Source organism: Scyliorhinus canicula, chromosome 15 (genome assembly GCF_902713615.1).
Source record: "Scyliorhinus canicula chromosome 15, sScyCan1.1, whole genome shotgun sequence".
Classification (NCBI taxonomy): domain Eukaryota; kingdom Metazoa; phylum Chordata; class Chondrichthyes; order Carcharhiniformes; family Scyliorhinidae; genus Scyliorhinus; species Scyliorhinus canicula.
In genome coordinates this window covers 109,688,435-109,710,802 of record NC_052160.1, presented here as the reverse complement: position 1 = coordinate 109,710,802, position 22,368 = coordinate 109,688,435, and the positions used below count along the sequence as shown (strand labels likewise).

At 45.8% G+C, this 22,368-nt stretch overlaps 1 protein-coding gene across 1 annotated transcript in view; it reads left to right on the top strand.

Moving 5' to 3' along the window:
* Positions 1-22,368, top strand: part of LOC119978492 (metabotropic glutamate receptor 4-like) — a 1,510,615-nt gene that overhangs the window by 880,953 nt on the left and 607,294 nt on the right. The window contains exon 7 of the mRNA XM_038820161.1: positions 7,550-7,750. Coding sequence (XP_038676089.1) covers positions 7,550-7,750 — 201 coding nt within the window. The remainder of the gene's footprint in view (positions 1-7,549; positions 7,751-22,368) is intronic.

Here is a 22,368-nt window from a genome sequence, read left to right as displayed (position 1 = left end):
CAAGTCTGCACCAGCCCTCCAAAAGAACACTCTACCTAGGCCCACTCCTCCTCCCTATCTCTGTAATCCAGCACATTGATCATGGATAATCCACTTAACCTGCACGTTGTTGAGCATTAAAGGACAATTTAGCATGGCCAATCCACCTAACCTGCACATCTTTGGTCTATGGGAGGAAACCGGAACACACGGAGGAAGCCCTCACAGACGCGGAGAGAATGTACAATCTCCAGACAGACAGTCAACCAAAGCCAGTCCCTGCAGCTCCTCCCTCCTCCTTACCCCACACCCATCACCCCACCACCTGCCTGGGCCTCCCCTCCTGTCCCCGTCCTGAGATCCCCAAAACATACCTGGTCGTGGAGCTTCGGTAGGTGAACCAGAATTCACCGTAAGTATAGGCTGAGATTTCTCTGCTTCCCTCGCCGTGGAGGTGGGTCGCCATTGAGGCCCAGCACAGCTGGTGAACAATGCATGTTGTTGACATCGGTGTGACTGGACTATCCTGCTGGCAGCCAATAGCAAGCAACTTCCACCGTCGGAAAACCCGCTGCGGGCGGGAGCTAGATAATCCCAGGCATAATTATTTTTCTTTGAAACATAAAACAATGATAAATATTATAAAGTAGCAATTATTATTCTGTAATTCCCAACTTCCTTCTTTTGCATTTATGTAAGATTGTAATTTCCACGGATGAACTGAGGCTTCCTATAAATAAAAGTTTAGAATTTGAAGGCACTAATTAATAGGAGTAACAATAGGCTGGATTTTGCAGACACGAGGTTACAGATTGTGGCTATACGCAATTCTGCTGCTGCTGATCACCCACAGTGCCTCATGGATGCCCAGATTTGAGCTGCTGCATCTGTTTCAAACCTAACATAATTAGCACGGTGATAGTGGCACACAACAAGATGAAGGGCATCCTCAATGTGAAGGTGGGACTTTGTCTCCAATCATGTCATAGACAAATGCATCTGTGACAGGTAGATTGACGAGGGGAATGTCAAGTAGATTTTTCCCTCTTGTTGGCTCCCGCACCACCTGCCGCAGATCCTGTCAACAGCCATGTTCTTTAGGACTTGGCCTATAAAAATGGCAAGCAATTTTTTTGTATCTCTTCCATCAATCAAACTGAATAAGGAGATGTCAGTTAGAATAGGGCAGCAGGGTAGCATGGTGGTTAGCATAAATGCTTCACAGCTCCAGGGTCCCAGGTTCGATTCCCGGCTGGGTCACTGTCTGTGTGGAGTCTGCACGTCCTCCCCCTGTGTGCGTGGGTTTCCTCCGGGTGCTTCGGTTTCCTCCCACAGTCCAAAGATGTGCGGGTTAGGTGGATTGGCCATGCTAAATTGCCCGTAGTGTCCTAATAAAAGTAAGGTTAAGGGGGGGGTTGTTGGGTTACGGGTATAGGGTGGATACGTGGGTTTGAGTAGGGTGATCATGGCTCGGCACAACATTGAGGGCCGAAGGGCCTGTTCTGTGCTGTACTGTTCTATGTTCTATGTTCTAATAGTTTATTCAATGCTAAACCACGGAAAAAAAAAGTAAAATGTGAGGGAAAAAAAGAGATACAAAAAGAACTTAAAATTTACAATGCTTATTTGCACCAAAAGGGATATGCTGAAACATTTCTGAACTTGCAATTTAAAAAAGCACCCAACGATAATTGGGGCAGCACGGTGGCACAGTGGCTGCCTCACAGCGCGAGGGACCTCGGTTCAATTGCAGCGTTTTGTGATTGTGTGAAGTTTGCACTTTTGCCCCGTAGCTGCATCGTTTTCCTCCACGGGTGCTCTAGTTTCCTCCCACAGTCCAAAGATGTGCAGTTTGGTGGGGTTACAGTGGGCAGGGAGTGGGCCTAGATAAGGCGCACGTTCAGAAGGTTGGTTCGGATTCATTGGGCAGAATTGTCTCCTTTTACATTGTATGGATTCTATGATAATTAAAATCTGAAGCAATAAAACTCCACCCTTGTTAAAATTATTTTTCAATGCCATGGAAGATGTTTGGCAATAATTAAAATTTACCTCACCATTCAAAGGATACTTACATTGGAATTAATTATAATTTTTTTCTGGTGATTTTTCTGGTGATTTTCCATATATTTTAGTGACATGTCACTTGGTGGGCAATTGTTGTCACACAGCTTTTGAAGGAGTGCAACAAATATATGCATTTATATTTTCATTGTCGCTGTCTTACTTACCTGCTAAAGTACATGCCATTAGTCTGATATTTCTTTTATCATAAAATCTATTGTATATTGCTGCACATTGAAAGTCATATAAAATGTCCACTCTTCGATTGGTAAAAAAACTGGATGTATTAAACTGTATGTTTCAGACTAAAACTTTAAATTATATTTACTGCAATAAATTAGTTAATACAGAAGCAAAATTAAATCAAGAGATGCACAGAAATATAGTGAGGGTGGTCGTTTCATGTTTAATTTGTTGCCTGATTTGCATTCCATTGTTTAGCGCTGACTTCCAAAATCAATTTCGCCCTCATGGTATCCAACTTATATTAAAACCTTTTCTGAAACCCAAATAAAAGGTTATTCATACTTTTTGAGCTCCTTTCAGCGTCTTTTAACTGGGTCATTTCACGTTTCATATCTTGGCTCCGCACCTTGGTTCTGCAGAGTTCTGAATCACTGCAATGAAATGTGAATAGGGATGAAAGAACTGAACTTAAAATAAAATGGCCAACGGCCTGTCGAATATACTTTCCAGTCAAGAGGTCTCTGGATAGAGAACAGTCAATCAAATTTGATCAGAATCAGACCCAGTGGTGGGGAAGCTTATGTTCCATGTTAATGAGTTCAGAGCCACTTGACAGGCATCAGTTTTACATTTTTGCATGCTTCACATACCCAATTAATGTTTTGACAAGGGATAATTGAATTTTGGAAACAGCTTTCTGCATCTTGATTAACAAATCAAAGCTTGTGTTCTACAGACCCCTCGTACCAGCGTGACACATTGTAATTCCCAGCACAAGGGTTGTATCATTTTAGCACAAGGCAGTTCAAACTAAATCACACAATCCTAGCTACAATGGAACACAAAGATCAACAATTATATAATCCATGAATTTATAACTTGAAACTGGCCAGACCATAATATGATATCAGAGGTTTACCAACAGCAAGGCCATTCAAGAAATATATCCCGAAGTTAATTTGTATGAGGCCACGTTAAGGGGAGTATTACAATTGAGGATGCCTATAAGTGCAACAAATCTGTTTTATTTCCTATCTAAAACATTATTGGCAGATTTTCTAAGGTTCTGGCCTATTATTGGGACCTTTCATGCAGCAAGTGGCTTAGTGAAAAGCCATGGGTACATTTTCAGCAATCTTCCAACCTGTTAATGTGATTTAATAGAACATTATGAGAGAGTGCCCGCAACTTTTCAATAAGTCACCTGCTGCATCCATCACCCTGTGGTGGAAACGTCCTACCCCTAAAAATGCTACCCAGGTCATGCCTCACAAGCCTTGTTGAATTCTTTGAGGATGTGATGAGACATATTGATGAAAGTCGGGCTGTGGATGTGGTGTATATGGATTTCAGTCAGGCATTTGATAAGGTCCCCCATGGTCGGCTAATTCAGAAAGTTAGGGGGCATGGGATATCGGGAAAATTTGGCTGTCTGGATACAGAATTTGCTGGCCGAAGGAAGACAGCAGGTGGTAGTGGATAGAAAGTACTCCGCCTGGAGGTAGGTGACCAGTGGTGTTCTGCAGGGATCTGTTCTGGGACCTCTGCTCTTTATGGTTTTTAGAAATGACTTGAATGAGAAAGTGGAAGGTTGGTTAGTAAGTCTGTCGATGACATGAAGGTTGGTGGAGTTGTAGATAGTGTCGAGGGCTGTTGCAGGTTACAACAGGACATTGACAAGCTGCAGAGCTGGGCTGAGAAGTGGCAGATGGAGTTCAACCCAGATAAATGTGAAGTGATTCATTTTGGTAGGTCAAATTTGAATGCTGAATACTGGGTTAAAGGCAGGAATCTTGGAAGTGTGGAGGAACAGAGGGATCTTGGGGCCCAGGTACATCGATCCCTCAAAGTTGCCACCCAGGTTGGTAGGGCTGTTAAGAAGACGTATGGTGTGTTGGCTTTCATTAATGGGGGATTGAGTTTAAGAGCTGCAAGGTTTTGCTGCAGATTTATAAAGCCCTGGTTAAACCACACTTGGAATCTTGTATCCAGTTCTGGTTGCCTCATTATAGGAAGGATGTGGATGCTTTGGAGAGGGTGGAGAGGAGATTTACCAGAATGCTGCCTGGACTGGAGGGCATGTCTTATGAAGAAAGGTTGAGGGAGATCGGGCTTTTCTCACTGGTGCGAAGAAAGAAGAGAGGTGATTTGATAGAGGTGTACAAGGTGATGAAAGGCAAGGATAGAGTGGATACCCAAAGACTTTTTCCCAGGGCGGAAATGGCTGTCACGGGGAGACATAATGTTAAGGTGATTGCAGGAAGGTATAGGGGAGATGTCAGAGGTCGGTTCTTTACCTGTGCTGTACAGTTCTATGTTCTATGTTTTCAGAGGGAGTGATGGGTGGGTGGAATGCACTGCGAGCAGAGGTGGTGGAATCAGAGTCATTAGGGACATTTAAGCGACTCTTGGACAGGCACATGGACAGCAGTAAATTCAAGGGGTGTAGGTTAGGTTGATCTTAGATTAGGATAAATGGTCAGCACAACATCGTGGGCCGAAACTGATCTATGTTCTATGTTCTAAATGAGCTTGATTTCAACAGGATGGCAATAATATCTGAAGTGGGTAAGACAAATGCACACATGCACATGCACCCAGGGCCGGCTCAAGGCACCGGCAACTCGGGCTGTTGCCCGGGGCGCCATGTGCTAGGGGGCGCCAGACTCGGGTCCCGCGCATGCGCAGTTGCGCCGGCGCCAACCAGCGCATGCGCGGTGGCCGCACTCCCCCAGGGCGGCCCCCCCCCCCGGTCCGTCCCCTCGGTCCGCCCCCCCACTCGGTCCGCTCCCCCCCCCCTCGGGTCCGCCAGCCCCGCCCCCCCTCGGGTCCGCCCCACCCCGCCCCCCCTCGGGTTCGCCCCGCCCTCCCCCCGGGTCCGCCCCCCCTGGGTCCCCCTCGGCCCCGCCCCCCCCCGGGCCCCCCTCGACCCCGCCCCCCTCTCCTCGGCCCCGCCCCCCTCTCCTCGGCCCCCCCCCCCCCCCCCCGGCCCCCCCCCCCCCCCCCCCCCCCCCCAAGGGCGCCGAAGTTCAGCTTGCCCGGGGCGCCAGCAACCCTAGGGCCGGCGCTGCATGCACCCCACCCCTCCCCCCACTCTTTTCTTTGAAATTCTGTTTACTTTGATGCACTACCCCTTTAAGGAACAATATTTTTACTTTATCCCACAACTTGTTGGTTTAGTTTATTGGCAAATGAAAAGAAGCACAACTCCTGAAGAAAGGTGACCCAGCTAAATTTAACTACAGGCCTCAGGTTTTCCAAATCTGGGGAAAGAGCTGGACTTCACAGGCAATCCAAGGGAATGGTGTGGGACACAGGCTTTTTGCAGAGTCTAAATGGAGATATGCATACTTGTTTAAAAAAAGGTTAAGGGATGCAGGCCTAATCGATGCCTTTAAAGTTATGAAAGGTTTTGACAGAGTGGATACAGAGGAATGTTTCCCCCTGTGGAAAAGAACACAACTAGAGGACATTAATATAATGATTAACTATGAAATCCAATAGGGAATTCAGAAGCAACCTATTCACCCAAAGCGTGGTGTGAATATGGAATTCACTACCACAGGGACTGGGTGACGTGAATAATATAGATACACTTCAGAGGAATCTACACAAGTTTATGAGACAGAGGAAATAGATGATTGTGATGGTAGATTTTAGATGAGAAAGGATGAGAGGAGGATTGAGTGAAACATAAACACAGAATGACCCATTTCTCTTGCTGATATCTAATGCAATCCTATGTATTACGTATTCTGTTTTGTGGAGGGAGAGGAAAAGTGAGGACTGGCCAGCTCTAGATTCCTTCCAGAGACAGGAGAAGTCTGCTTCTCCAGACCTGCCAGAAATCATCCTGGACAGCAACAAATTAAAATATACATTGTTCACTCTAGCATCCTGCCTGGTTCTCTGGAGTCTTTTCCTCCTCGATTTGCAGTTAATATTATGTTGCAATACTGATTTCATTGTTGGATCAGACCTTTTTCAGTTAAATTTGTCTCCTAGGCTGCCTATCAATAGCAGGAATCTTCACCAACTTCAGATATGGTAAAGGTTAAATGGCTTGAGGCAGAAATTAAGTGACCTTGTTTTGATAAGTAACTTGGTCACTTATGCACACTTGGCAGAATGTACTGCTTCCTTTGGAGGATGGAAGGGATATTGGGGTGGGGGGTGCTATAATAGGGTGGAATGGTGTGGGGTGGAGACCCCATCATTTTCCAAATCCTCCCCCATACCACAATTAAGTCCTGTAGATGAACGGTCAAAAATGACCTTATCACCTGCAGGCCAAGTAATGCAACCGAAAACCCTCAGCCCACTGCTGCTGGTATTTAATCAGTAGTGAGCAGGGGTAATCCCTGGAAGTTATGACTTTGGGCAGGTGAGGCGGAATGGGGTTGGTCCCTCCTTCTTAATCATCTTGCGCCTAATGGAGGGACTCACCAACAACAAGGGAACACACCACACCCATCACAATGACCCCTAGTCCTTATCCATCCTCACCTTAGTCTGGGACTCCAGAAATCCTTTTACTGTTTTTCTGGTCGTGGCCGCCATTCTGCATGATGCAGCCAGTACTGGAGAACTATCTGCTTCCAATTGATTGGCAGCTCTCGGAGATGGGACACCCACCCTGCAGCATTTTAAGAGAGGAAATTACCCCTTTTGGAGGCAAGAACCCTTATGGCAGCCAACTAGCTGCCTAATTGGGAGTTTATGCTTACGGGGCTCCCAGAACTTGTTGCAGCGGCATGACCACAAGCTCTCCATGAAGTGAAAAGGCCCTCCACCATGAACGTTAAATTCTGACCACTGTTCCCACCTGGATTGAGGGAGTTAATATTGACCCTAATAAGATTTGAAAATTCGTACTCACCAGTTTCAGAACTTGCTCCAGAAACATGGCTTCATTTTTTTTGGAGAAAATAAGTTTACTTCATACACTATTTCCGAAAATTATTTCTCCTCCCTTCCAGTGCACGGTATAAAGCAAAGTTCAATAAAAGAAATAATCGTGAAATAATCGAAGGAGAGATACAGGTTTCATTAAGATGATACAATTTTCATTACATCATTGCAGTCTTCCAGTAAATTATGTAAAGGAATTTAAATATGTTCGGTTTGCTTCATCATTTTTTCCCTTTACGTTAAGAAAATAAATTAAACTGAAATCGTTTTACCTGGATAACTCTCCGTGACTTGAAACAGCTGTCTTTTAACTCTTTCCTTGCCCCCTTATTATTTATGTGAAAGTGGAGCGGTTTCCAAAAAATCGATCATCAGCATTGCGTTTTGTTTGTGGTTCTTTCTTCACTAGGCTTGGAGAGAATTGGACGGAATAATTCTTATGAGCAAGAAGGGAAAGTACTGTTTGTTATTGACGCAGTTTATGCTATGGCACATGCTCTGCACAACATGCACAAAGATCTCTGCCCAGGATACGTTGGTCTTTGTTCCAAAATGTCTCCTATAGATGGCAAGGTCCTCCTTGAATATATCCGGAAAGTCAACTTCTCTGGTAAGTGTACAGATGCATTTACCTACTGGATGTTCTTGTTGGAGGGAGAATCCAAAGTTTGTCTTATTTACATCAGGCCGGGAATGCTGACAGGAATATTTTGCTATCAACTTGTATTTTAATGTGTGCTTGCATTGCAAGTTTTTCAAATTATGCGTTTGCATTAAATAAGATTGTGTTCAGTTGACATATGTTCAGTTGTTGATGTTACTTACACACAGTGTGAAAGATTTAATGGAACATTATTCAAATGTTAGCAACAAATAAAAGATTTTGCAAAAATACTCAGCTCACTGGGGGGCCGCTCTGGGGGGGGGGGGGGGGGGGGGGGTGGTTGGCCGGGGGGGGGGGGGGGGGGAGTCCTAATTGTATTGCCAGGATTGAATGAAAACTCTGTCTTTACTGATTAAAAAATCCATTTGTCAAAAATGAATTTAATAAGGCAACAACTTCAGAATTATAAGTTATCTGTTGTAGCTTGATGTGATTTCCTCAGTTATCTGTTACTACTTCGCTGGTGCACCAATGTATTTTTTCATGACTGTGCATAAAAATAAAACTACAGCCTCAAAATGAGTGCTGTGGCAGTAGAATACAAATAGTTAACATAAATGGAGTGATATTACCTCATTCACAATTTTAGAAGCGGCTTAATCCAATTCACATGAATATGTTAACATCAGTCTTAAAATAATAGACAACAGAGAGCCATGTAAGCAAGTTAAGCATCCATATGTTAAATGTTACCACAATCTTTTCTGGGCAGGTACTTTTTATTTGTCTTTGTAATGCATTAAGGATGGGAATACATTTGAATCCTTATGTCAGCCTGATGGATAATTGCTACATTAGATGCTGCACTATTATCAAGAGCGGACTGAATTACATGTGCAATACAAGATAGACACTAAATGAGAAGCAGACAAAAGGGAGAATGGAATCAACATTTTAAGGGTAAAGGCAACATATTGTTCAAGACAGCTGAAGAGCACAGCAGATTTGAAAAAAAAAAAATAATTATGTGCTGCACAGTCAAGTAAGTCGAGATATGTGATTCAATGACAAAGGAAAAGATATAAGAAGAACTGATGGGAAAGAACTACATGACAGTTCATCACACAAAGAGAATACGACCGAAGTGCTTTGAAACAAAAAAAAAGGCAAATTTAGATGCTAGCTAGAGAGAGTGAACTAGATTTCCATAAACATGAAGAGGTCTTTCCTTAGGTGGGCGCCATTATCAGTATGGGTGAACTTCAAATGATCTCCTATCCTGATTATTTGCCAAGCTGTTCATGGAATATTGCTCAGTATGTTGCCTCATTTCGCAGCCCACCAACACCAATGTTTCAATTGACAGAAATCAACCTCAAAAGAAATGAAGATTCAATTTAATTTCGGCTTCATTGTACTTATTTTAATTTGCGCATCTGCAGATAGGCAGGATCGACAGATGAGTGGTTTATCTTCATTGTGGCATATAATGCAGACTATTATATATGATGGTAGTGCAAATAATGTGTTGTCATACGCTAGAGAAAATGTAAATGCGAATGTTTTCACAAATTGAGATTCAATACATCTATGTTCATTATGAATCTTTCGGAGAGAAACAGTTTACCAATGCCAATTAAGAGCAGTATAACTATTCTCATAAGCAAATATTTCCATTGAAAGAGGATACTTTATTGAATTTGGATTTGAGAGAGTAACTTCTTGGCTCCTAGTGTCACATTTGGGGAGTATGCTAAAGATGAGCTGGGGATTCCCACTTGGAATGCTCCACTAAAAGGGTTTACCCGGTAATTGTCTTGAAGGGCAAATTTCCTCTGGACAATTGTCAATTGTGCTGGGCTGGGAACTATCTGACCAAGTGATTTAAATCGCTAACTTTGGAAGGTTCTGTCAGTTTTACACTGATGGTTACACTGAAAGAGTTCAGAGGAATAAAAGCACTTCTAATTTCAGAGTAACAATTTGAAAGCACGGTAGCACAAGTGGATAGCACTGTGGATTCACAGCGCCAGCATCCCAGGTTCGATTCCCCGCTGGGTCACTATCTGTGAGGAGTCTGCACGTTCTCCCCGTGTGTGCGTGGGTTTCCTCTGGGTGCTCTGGTTTCCTCCCACAGTCCAAAGACATGCTGGTTAGGTGGATTGGTCATGTTAAATTGCCCTTAGTGTCCAACAAGGTTAGGAGGGGTTATTGGGTTGTGGGGATAGGGTGGAAGTGAGGGCTTAATGTGGGTCGGTGCAGACTCAATGGGCCGAATGGCCTCCTTCTGCACTGTATGACCTCCTTCTGCATTGTATGTTCTATGTTCTCTGCAGCTAGTCACATGCAAACATCTGACATTTCTGTCAGTGTTTAAAGGTTCAATCAACACAAGGAAAGCTTCTCCTTACAAGTGCAAAGTCCAAATCGTTATACAATCTGAATACTTAAATACCAATCAACAAGACCACTGAAGTAACAAAAATTATACCTTTCAGTTCCTTGCTGAAGATTGTTACTCTAGAATTCACCTAAAACAGCAATTGTACACAAGATATTATTGTCAATTGTCTTTCTCAAAAAGTTTTTGCCTGTTTTCAGATGCATTTATATGAATGAATTGATAATCACCTTCATGCATACATGCAGATTGAAGAAGTAATAAACTCCTCCACCAATGTGGCTTCATTGTGGAGCTGTTGGGAGACAAATTACAGAACATAAAAGCTCAGCAATGTTAAAGCATGTTAACATTAACACTGGTCGATGTCCCGCACTAAAGCTGTATAAAATACATGGATCGTTTGAACAGAAATAATACTGTTGCATTGTAAAATTCAATGGCAGCCGCCCCATCAGTATCACAACTCGGCTTCTTTTCCAATATATTCTCTGCTCAATTCTTGCTACATGGTCTGTTCAGTCAAAGCTCAAGAGAAAATCTGGTGCAATAGAATTATTCATGTCGATGAAGGAATTTAATAGAATTTGTCCAGGGAAGCGATTGTGTCTATGGGAGTGTTCAGAACAAGCGGGCATATAACCTTACAATTGCCGCTAGGCCATTCCTGGAAGATGTCAGGGAACACTGCACACACACAATAGCGGTAATCAGAAACTCCCCACACAAAAAGCTGATCAGAGGAGCTCAGTTGCAAATTTAAAACTGTGATTGATGATTTTTTTGGGGGGTAAGGGTATTGGGATAAGGAGGGAAGTAGATCAACCATGATTTAACTGAAGACAGAACAGGTTCAAGAAAATCCATGACCCTCCTTTGAGTGTCCTTCCTTGCAGGACCAGACACTGAACATTATTCATACCATATTATCGCATTTACCAGTGACTTCCGAATTTTTACATAGCAAAGGCGGCACGGTGGCGCAGTGGTTAGCACTGCCGCCACACGACGCTGAGGACCCGGGTTCGATCCTGGCCCGGGTCACTGTCTGTGTGGAGTTTGCACATTCTCCCTGGGTCAGCGTGGATTTAACCCCCACGACCCAAAAAGATTTGTAGGGTAGGTGAATTGGCCATGCTAAAATTTGCCCCTTTATTGGAAAAAAAAATTGAAAACTCTAAATTTATTTAAAAAAATAATTTTTACATAGCATGTAGCCACTCAGCAGAAAAATAATTTCTTAGCAGATGTGGTGGTATTTGCAAACAGATGTGGAATCCTATTTGTCAATTTATGCAACTCAGAATCTCATTTATTTCTTGTTTTAAATTGTCTTTTTCCCCTACACTCCCATGTTTAGATATTGTCCCAAACCTTACTACTTCATATTTTGTTTTGAATTTCACCTGCGCCCTATTTGCCTAAGTTCTGCATTGCACTGCTGACTTGCCGCGTCCTCAGCCTTATCACTATTCTGGAACCTGATGCCCAAGTGCTATTTCAAACACAGCGATCATAGTTTCACTTGGGCTCATGTGAAGACTGCTTATTCCTTGTTGACATAGCGTGGTAGCATAGTGGTTAGCACTGTTGCTTCACAGCGCAAAGGACCCGGGTTCGATTCCTGCTTGGGTCACTGTCTGTATGGAGTCTGCAGGTTCTCCCCATGCGTGCATGGGTTCCTCCGGGTGCTCTGGTTTCCTCCCACAAATCCTAAAAGATGTGCTTGTTTGGTGAATTGGATATTCTGAATTCTCCCTCAGCGTACCCGATCAGGCGCCGGAATGTGGCGACTAGGGGATTTTCATAGTAACTTTGTTGCAATGTTAATGTAAGCCTACATGTGACACTAATAAAGATCATTATTATTATAATCTGGGTAACACAGAGGGAAATGCACCATAAGTGGTGTTAATTTCACCCCATTTCTGTGGAAGTGCAGAAGACAGCGTTAACCATGATAACTGGTCAAAAAGCAAAATTGGTGGGAAAAATGTACAAAATATTTACTTTTTGTCAGTAAGCGATAGATTTTAGGCCATCACATAAAATGTTTAAACTAATGACATTGTTGGTGCATCTTAATGTGAGCTTGAACAATATGGCCATGACTCACTGATATCTAGGGCATAACAGAAGACATCTGTTTGATATTGGAAACACGACAATCAGAAAAATCTTGCTGATGCAGCTTTTCGTCTTGCATAAGCTAGAATGACAAATCCACCATGAGACATAAAAGAGAAATACAATTCTTAAAATCATGAAAATATTTGAATTTATTTTAATGTTATATTGGGGAGGGCATCAATAAAATGGTCGGGAACTGCATCAGAGGGGACTCCCGAGGTCGTCCTGCTGCTGGTCACATTTTTCAGAGGTGGTAAGATAGTGGGAGCATGAGGGCAGTGGACAGACAATTGAATTGGATTCCTTCTATTATACAGCCACAAATATTAAATATAATATGTAACAATTTCTGCAATCATCATAACAGTTATTGGAAATTCCACCCCAACTTCACTTCAGACTGCAATAGGGGTGCAAGAGGCTTTGAGTCTTGAGAGCTCCAATTCTCAATGGGTGGTATGCATTCATAACTTGACTCCTTCAGTGATTAGGAGTGTAAGAGATTGATGCAGCCTATAGAGCAATGCTGCAACAGCCAGAAGCACTAGTGTCTTGAGGAGATGTGCACGAGGAGTGTGCAAAGATCCTTAAATGCAGGCTTCCGTTTTGAGACGTCAGCAGGTAGCCAAGAGGATTTTCACATTGGGATTGTGCTTCATGGAGGAGCCAGAGCAGAATTCTGAATGAGGAATTGAGGCCAATGAGATGTGGTGGCCACCCAGTGTCTGTGGTGGTGAAGGTGATAGTGGCGTTGAAGTTGTCTGGAGATATCAGTGAGATACCCAAGTCAAAGACCCATTGCTGCATCAAGCAGGTGTCAGATGTGATATACCAGAGGGCAGATACATACATAAAGTAACAAACCAATGAGAAAGCCAATGAAAGCTGCTAAGTTTTAGGGCCATCGTTTCACCCCTTTAGGTGCAGGGGCTGATCAACAAAACCCACCTTTGAAGGGCTGCCCTATTGCAACCCATCGTATCTCCATTGCCTCCTCGTTTGGAGTCCCTACAGTTATGGATTCCACAGCACCTGCAGCTCTTCCCTGCTCCCGAGCGCTGCTCTCCTGCAAACGAGTCTCATCGTTGTCTCTCATAGCCCAACGGTGTAAGTCAGTCTGTGCCAGTTTCCATTGCCGCCATTGTGCATTGGAAGACCTACTGCAAGCTAGCATTCAGTCTTGGCAATACAGTGGATCACCTTTGACTGACCATAGGACATTGGTGTGAGGTCATCCTGTGGCTTGGCGTCTTCTTTGTGGGACTAGCACCTCTCTTCATTCTCATTACCTGTAGGAGCACCTCCAGGGATGTGTCAGGAAATTCTGGACTCGCCTTTCCACTGATTCCAGCCATTCCACTGCAGTCTCCCTTGTTCTGCACCACTTTCAATGCCCTCTATCTGAGCCATTTGACCTGCTGGAATTTACTCCCACCTCCCACTCATTATTGGCCGGTTCCTCTGCTTGCTTCCTGGTAATTAGCTGCAGACAGGAAATATCCAAGGAGGTTCTGCCACCTGCCCATGCAGTTTCTTGAATTGAATTTGACTCTGGCATCAGGACTTCCTCTCAATTGGGTACCTACTGCCCAAATATGCAAAGGTGTTGCATTTTAGAAATGTGCATATATATATATTATTTAAAAATCAGCATAAAGTGTAGCCAGAAAACAGTAAATATAATATTTTTTTCATTTATGTTTTCTGCTAAATAAATTATCTTTTGGTTTATATTTGTGTTTTTGTCTGATAGAATGTGTCCAGACTCATACCAAAGACAGGTAACACAGAATGCTGGTACATTGCATTCAGTTGGAAATCAGCACCAATGAACCTCCCTGTTCAATCATTTAGTATTTCCACTGTTTACCTACATATTGTAAACTTAAAGTCATACTCCAATTGATTCAATGCCTGAGATCCATTTATGGGGATTATTGTTGACCTATGGCACTGAAATATGTAGCATCAAAATACAAAACACTGCAGCAGAAACAAATTGTTTTCTAAATTTAAGGTTAGGAAGTCTCTTCAGGGTAGGTAAGTGAAGCAGTGGAAGATTCAGGGCTAGGGAGAAAGATGGGAAGTGTGATTACTTCAGCTTATTCAGGGGAAGATTTGATGGACAGTAAGGTCTTTTCCAATATGATAAAATCTTGTGGTTCTATAGTTTTACACATTTTGCCGAAGGTGGCATAATTAATACTGTTAGTAAATCTGGTTGAGTTGCTGTGATCAAATGGCTATTTTTGTCTGAGATCACATGGACATTAGAGTTCATGCAGACAGCAATATGATTCATTTGGGAGCGTAGCTGGTATCGTTGATGAGGCTTGAAAAGGGCACAGTTAGATTAAACATAGGGAGAAAAAGTGAAAAGGAATCATCTTTCGGTATAAATAGAATGGTGGGTACTGTTCATAAAGACTACAGATGTACCATTGCTGGCATTGATCATGGAATTGAGAAATATTCCACAAGAAAACTGTTGGAACAGCTGGTATAGGAAGCAAGATGTATCAAAACTGTACATCATTCCATGAAGGTAATAGATGTTAAATGTCACTTGCTAACAGGTGATATTAATCCTTTGTGTTCACTAATTTGAGACTGAGGGGGATTTGGGGGATAAAAGCAAAATAAATGAAGGAAGCTACTGCCTTTGTCCTTTAAGAAGGGAACTGCAGTTTTAAAGGTCTCAGCTGTAACAAGTGGCAGTCATTAACCCTATAAAGAGCAGATGCTTTTGTGCAATTTGCTATTGTCAATTCAGTGTTAATTTTGTACCAAACAAAAATATCAAGAAGGGTTTCACATAAAAATACTTGGCCCTTGATATGTTTACATGTATAAAAAAAAACAGAAGATTCATTCACTCCATTTATGTCATCATGGGACAGAGTTTGTAATGTGTATCCAAGAGGGCTTATTGATGCAATATGTAGATAGTCCAACTAGGAAATGGGCAGTACATGGAACTGGTATTGGGGAATGAGCCTGGACTCAGGTGGTTGAGGTTTCAGTGGGAGAACATTTTGGGAATAGTGACCGCAATTCTGTAACTTTCAGAATACTTTTGAATAGGGATGAGGGTAAAGGGGCTAAACTGGGGAAAGGCAAATTCCGATAACATTAGACGAGAATTGAAGAATTTGGATTGGGTGCAGCTGTTAGAGGGTAAATCAACATCGGACTTGTGGGAGTCTTTCAAGCGACAGTTGATTCGGATTCAGGAAAGTCACGTTCCTGAGAGAACAAAGGATAAGTATGGGAAGTGTAAAGAGCCTTAGTTAATGAGGGATATTGTGAACCTCATCAAGAAGAAAAAGAAGGCTTTCATCTGGTCTCAAAGGGTGGGGACAGTTAAAACCCTTGACGAGTATAAAGAAAGTAGGAAGGTACTTAAGTGGGAAATTAGGAGGACTATGAGGGGTCATGAAAAGTCTTTGGCAAGCAGGATTAAGGTGAATCCCAAAGCTTTTTATTCATATGTAAAAAGCAAAAGAGTGGCCAGGGAAAGGATAAGACCGCTTAAGGACAGAGGGGTAATCTTATGTGTTGAGCCAGAGGAAATGGGCGAGATACTAAATGAATACTTTGCATCGGTGTTAACCAAAGAAAAGGACTTTGTTGAAGATGATTCTTGGGTAAGTTGTGTGGATAGTCTAGGTCATGTTGACATCAAAAAGTCCCCTGGGCCTTGTAGTGATCTCTGTATATGTAAATACATGAAGGGTTAATGTGTAGTCGGTATAGTCAGATGACCACTAGAGGGCAACACTAACAGGGAGTATAAATACAGGCTCAATCTGTTTTCCTGCTCTCTTCAGGTGTGTTGTGGCTAGAGAACAGAAATATATCGTTAGCTCAGAGTGTAAAGTAAATTATTCATAGTTCATCTAATTATATCTTGTTTAATTTGACTATTCGTAAAAGTATTGAAGAATCAAACTCACAAGTAAATTGATTAGTTACTCAATAAATTATTTGTTATCACTGGACGAGTTTGAGTATTGATTATCAAAGTTAAGTTCAACTCAGCATAAACAAATGAGTAACATACATTACTTCCAAGTAATGTAACAGGCCTGATGGGATTGAGGGAAGCAAGGGAGGAAATTCGTGGGGCCTTGACTGACATCTTTGTATTCTCATTGGCTACAAGTGAGATCCCAGAGGACTGGAGAATAGCTAATGTGGTACCGCTGTTTAAGAAAGGTAGCAGGGATCGCTTCTCGGCCTTTTGGCTAAGATAAGCGTGAGGTCACGTGTAATGCCTGAATCTGGTATGTCTCTCGTGGGAACCATTAATTGGATTCACTTTCAATTGGTTTTTGGAGCAGGCTAGGCTTGGGTTAGGGATTTGTCCCTGTCCACACTCTGAGCTCTGTGACTCTGATAAAGTAAAAAAAAGAAAGGTAGCAGGGAAAATCCAGGAAAATATAGCTGATGAGCCTCGTGTTGGTAGTAGGTAAATTATTGGAGCAAATTCTCAGGGACGGGATTTATACTCATTTGAGACAACTGGACTCTGTGGTAGTATGACTAGAGGTACTACGATACCTGGGAGTGTGAACTACCATTGGTGGAGAAGGCTCGCTGTTCATTGGTCCAAGTGTTGCTTTCTCATTGGTCAAGACGTAAGGTAGCTCCGCCCAATGAGGCGGGGTATAAGAACCCGTGTTCCCAGTCGCCATCGTTCTTTCTGTACTCAAGCTGCTGGGGAAGCATCATGTAGATTAAAGCCTTCAATTCGGCCTACTCCTTCGTTCCTGTGGTTATTGATCGCACATCAATTTAATCTACAAGTTTTAAAGGATGGAGCTCCGCATCCAGCCGGAGTGTCTACGACTCAGCCCCCATGCAGCTAATGCAGCAGCCACATTCAAGCACTGGCTGGCTTGTTTTAACAGCTACCTCAGTACGGCGGAAAACGTATCGACGAGGGAGCAGAAGCTACATATCCTCCACTCGTGCGTCGGCACCGCCATCTACACGCTCATCGAGAACAAGACTGACTATGACGCAGCCATGGAACTGCTCAAAGGACACTTCATCCGGCCGGTAAATCATGTTTACGCTCGGCACTTACTGTCTACGAGGCAGTAGATCCCTGGTGAATCGTTGGATGATTTTTACCGGGCTCTCCTCGTACTGGGGAGGAACTGCAGCTGCCCACAAGTGTCTGTTAGTGAGCACACTGAACTCCTCCTCCGAGACGCTTTTGTTGCGGGCATGCAGTCCCCACAGATCCGCCAGAGACTATTAGAAAGGGAAACCTTGAGCCTCACGGAGGCACGGGCCCTCGCTACCTCCCGAGATGTCGTGAACAGAAACGCTCGCTCATTCGCCCCCGACCGCGCGGTGGCCCCCTGGGCAGCGTGGAATTCAGCCTCCCTCTCCCCCACGGACTCGGACTCAACCCCAGTCCTGCGTCGCAGGACGCCCCAAAAAACCCGAGGGGCCCCGCTGTTATTTTTGCGGCCAGGCGAAACACCCCCGACAATGTTGCCCAGCCCGATCGGCAAATTGCAAGAGGTGCAGGAAGAAAGGCCACTTTTTGTCCGTCTGCCAGGCCAAGGCGATCGCTCCGGTCCTGGGCAGCGACCGCGGGACTCTTTCCCCCCTCCCCCCCGCCCCCTCTCTCCAAGGGCCCCGTGCGGCCCGGAAACTTCTCTGCCCCATCCCCCAACGCCACGTGCGGCCCCCGGGCGCCGCCATCTTGTGCTTCCGACACCACATGCGGGGGACGGGCGCCGCCAATTTGTCCACCCCCCGCCATGTGCGACCGATAGGCACCGCCATCTTGGATCGGCTCCGAGGACCCCATGGGTGACTACGCACTGCCTGATGACGACTCTGCCACGACTTGCTTCAGTCACTCTGGACCAGTCTCAACCCCGCACCCTCTCTACGGCAACAACGAAGGTCCTGCTCAACAGGCACGAAACAACCTGCCTACTGGACTCCGGGAGCACGGAGAGTTTCGTACACCCTACCACGGTAAGACGCCGCGCTCTCCCTGTCTATCCCGTCAAGCAAAAAATCGCCCTGGCCTCTGGCTCCCATTCAGTGGAGATCACGGGGTATTGTATAGCGGACCTCACGGTCCAGGGGAGGGAGTTTAAAAATTACAGACTCTCCGTCCTCCTGCACCTCTGCGCGGCCGCACACCTGGGGTTAGACTTTCAATGTAATCTCCAGAGCCTAACATTTAAATTCGGCGGCCCTATACCTCCCCTCACTGTCTGCAGCCACGCGACCCTCAAGGTCGATCCGCCGTCCTTATTTGCAAACCTCACCCTGGACTGCAAACCTGTCGCCACCAGGAACAGACGATACAGTGCCCAGGACCGGGTCTTCATCAGGTCAGAGGTCCAACGGCTTACAAAGGAAGGGGTCATCGAGGCTAGTAACAGCCCCTGGCGAGCACTAGTTCTGGTGGTAAAGACCGGGGAGAAGAATAGGATGGTCATAGACTACAGTCAGACCATCAACAGGCTTACGCAGCTGGACGCGTACCCTCTCCCCCGTATATGAAATGAAAATGAAATGAAATGAAATGAAAATCACTTATTGTCACAAGTAGGCTTCAAATGAAGTTACTGTGAAAAGCCCCTAGTCGCCACATTCCGGCGCCTGTTCGGGGAGGCTGTTACGGGATATCTGACCTGGTCAACAGGATCGCACAGTACAAGGTCTCTCCACGGTGGACCGCCTACCACCAGCTCCCCATCCGCGCAAGTGATCGCAAGTACACTGTGTTCAAAGCGGACGGGCGTCTCTACCACTTTTTAAGGGTTCCCTTCGGTGTCACAAATGGGGTCTCGGTCTTCCAAAGAGAGATGGACCGAATGGGCGACCGATACGGTTTTGGGGAATCTTCCCGTATCTCGATAATGTCACCATCTGCGGCCACGATCAGCAGGACCATGACACCAATCTCCGCAAACTCCTCCACCCGCAAAACTCCTAACTTTGACTTATAACAAAGACAAATGCGTGTTCAGCACTGACCGCCTAGCCATCCTTGGCTACATAGTGCGAAATGGAGTGATAGGCCCTGACCCGGAACGCATGCGCCCCCTGATGGAGTTCCCCCTCCCCCACTGCTCCAAGGCCCTGAAGCGCTGCCTCGGTTTCTTCTCGTATTACGCTCAGTGGGTCCCCAACTACGCCGACAAAGCCCGTCCCCTCATCCAAACAGCCACTTTCCCCCTGTCGATGGAGGCCTGCCAGGCCTTCAGCCGAATCAAAGCGGATATCGTAAAGGCCACGATGCGCACTATCGATGAGTCCCTCCCCTTCCAGGTCGAGAGTGACGCGTCCGACGTGACTCTGGCAGCCACTCTCAACCAAGCGGGCAGACCCGTGGCCTTCTTCTCCCGTACCCTCCATGCTTTCGAAATCCGCCACTCCTCGGTCGAGAAGGAAGCACAGGCCATAGTAGAAGCTGTGCGACATTGGAGGCATTATCTGGCCGGCAGGAGGTTCACCTTCCTCACAGACCAACGGTCGGTGGCTTTCATGTTTGACCATGCACAGAGGGGCAAGATAAAACACGACAAGATCTTGCGGTGGAGGATCGAGCTATCCACCTACAACTACGACATGTTGTATCATCCGGGGATGCTAAACGAGCCTCCCGATGCCCTGTCCCGCGGCACCTGTGCCAACGCACAAGTGGACCGCCTCCAAGCCCTCCATGTGGACCTCTGCCACCCGGGGGTCACCCGTTTCTTTCATTTTGTAAAGACCCGCAACCTGCCCTACTCCATCGAGGAGGTCAGGACAGTCACGAGGAACTGCCACACCTGCGCGGAGTGCAAGCCGCACTTCTACCGTCCTGAACAAGCGCATCTGATAAAGACTTCCCGTCTTTTGAACGCCTCAGCATGGACTTCAAAGGTCCTGCCCCTCTACCAACCGCAACACATACTTCCTCAATGTGATTGACAAGTACTCCCGCTTCCCGTTCGCCATCCCCTGCCCCGACATGACAACAACCACCATCATAAAAGCCCTCCACAGCATTTTCTCCCTGTTCGGATTCCCCGCTTACATACACAGCGATAGGGGGTCCTCCTTTATGAGTGACGAACTGCGTCAATTCCTGCTCAGCATGGGCATTGCCTCAAGCAGGACGACAAGTTATAACCCCCCGGGGTAAGGGACAGGTCGACAGGGAGAACGGCACGGTCTGGAAAACCGTTCTACTGGCCCTACGGTCCAGAAATCTCCCAGTCTACCGCTGGCAGGAGGTCCTCCCAGACACCCTCCACTCCATCCGGTCGCCACTTTGCACGTCTATAAATAAAACTCCCCATGAATACCTTCTTGTCTTCCCCAGGGAGTCTTCCTCAGGGACCCCGCTCCTGACCTGGCTGGCTGCCCCCGGGCCCATTCTGCTCTGGAAACACGTGCGGGCGCACAAATCGGACCCGTTGGTCAAGAGGGGGCCAGCTGCTCCACGCTAACCCGCAATATGCGTATGTGGAGTACCCCGACGGCCGGAAAGACACGGTCTCTCTACGGGACCTGGCGCACGCCGGATCCCCGCCATTGCCCCTGGCACCAACCCCACCCACCCCCCTCCAACTGCAACTGCTCCCCGCAGGCGCTCCCCTCCCTGGCCCACCAACCCCCTCACCCGCACCGCCTAGAGGCCCAGATGCCCCCCCCCCCCCCCACGGCCCGGCCCTCACCAGCTCCGTCTAGTGTTGAAACCTCCACGAGGACTGGATCATTGCTCCCAGAGTCATGGACGCCCATATCTCCAACATCTCCGACCAAGCTCCGCCGGTCGCAGAGGACGTCCAAGGCCCCCGATCATCTGATCGAGTCGATATGAACTCTTAATGGACCCTTTTTTTCTCTGACTCTGTAAATAATTTGCCGTGTGATAACACAACACTGTTCATAGTTACGGGCCAGTGGGCAGCCGCCGTTGGAGAGGTACAATCCCATATCACTAGTCATACTACCAGTAAATTGTCCCACCAGCACCGGACCACCAGCCCTGGCTGGACTCCCCCTCCCCTTCCCCCAGCTTCTCAACGAGCACCCCCCGCCCCCCCCCGGTTCCTTTCTCAACAAGGGGTGAATGTGGTAGTATGACTAGAGGTACTACGGTACCTAGGAGTGTGAGCTACCATTGGTGGAGAAGGCTCGCTGCTCATTGGCCCAAGTGTTGTTTTCTCATTGGTCAAGATGTAAGGTAGCTCCGCCCAATGAGGTGGGATATAAGAACCCATGTTCCCAGCAGCCATCGTTCTTTCTGTACTCTAGCTGCTGGGGAAATATCTTGTAGATTAAAGCCTTCAATTCGGTTTACTCCTTCGTTTCTGTGGTTATTGATTGCGCATCAGACTCATAAGCGATAGACAGCATTGTTTTGTGAAGGGGAGGTCATGCCTCACTAAGTTGATCGTGTTTTTTCGAGGAGGTGACAAAGACGATTGATGAGGGGAAGGCGGTGGATGTTGTTTACATGGATTTCAGTAAAGCCTTTGACAAGGTGCCTTATGGCAGACTGGTACAAAAGGTGAAGTCACACGGGATCAGAGGTGAGGTGGCAAGATAAATATGTAACTGGCTCGGTCTCTGAAGGCAGAGGGTAGCAGTAGAAGGGTGTTTTTCTGAATGGAAGGATGTGACTAGTGGTGTTCCACAGGGATCGGTGCTGGAGCCTCTGTTGTTTGTTGTATACACAAATGATTTGGAGGAAAATGTAGCTGATTTGATTAGTAAGTTCATGGATAACACCATGGTTGGTGGAGTCATAGATATTTACAGCATGGAAACAGGCCCTCTGCCCAGCTTGTCCATGCCGCCCAGTTTCTACCACTAAGCTAGCCCCACTTGCCCGCATTTGGCCCATAACCCTCTATCCCCACACTCCCCATGGAACTGTCTAACTTTTTTAAAGGGAAAAATTATACCCGCTTCGACCACTGCCTCTGGCAGCTCGTTCCAGATGCTCACCACCCTCTGTGTGAAAAAGTTTCCCCTCTAGTCTCTTTTGTATCTCCCCCCTCTCACCTTAAATCTATGCCCTCTAGTTCTAGACTCCTCTACCTTTGGGAAAAGATGT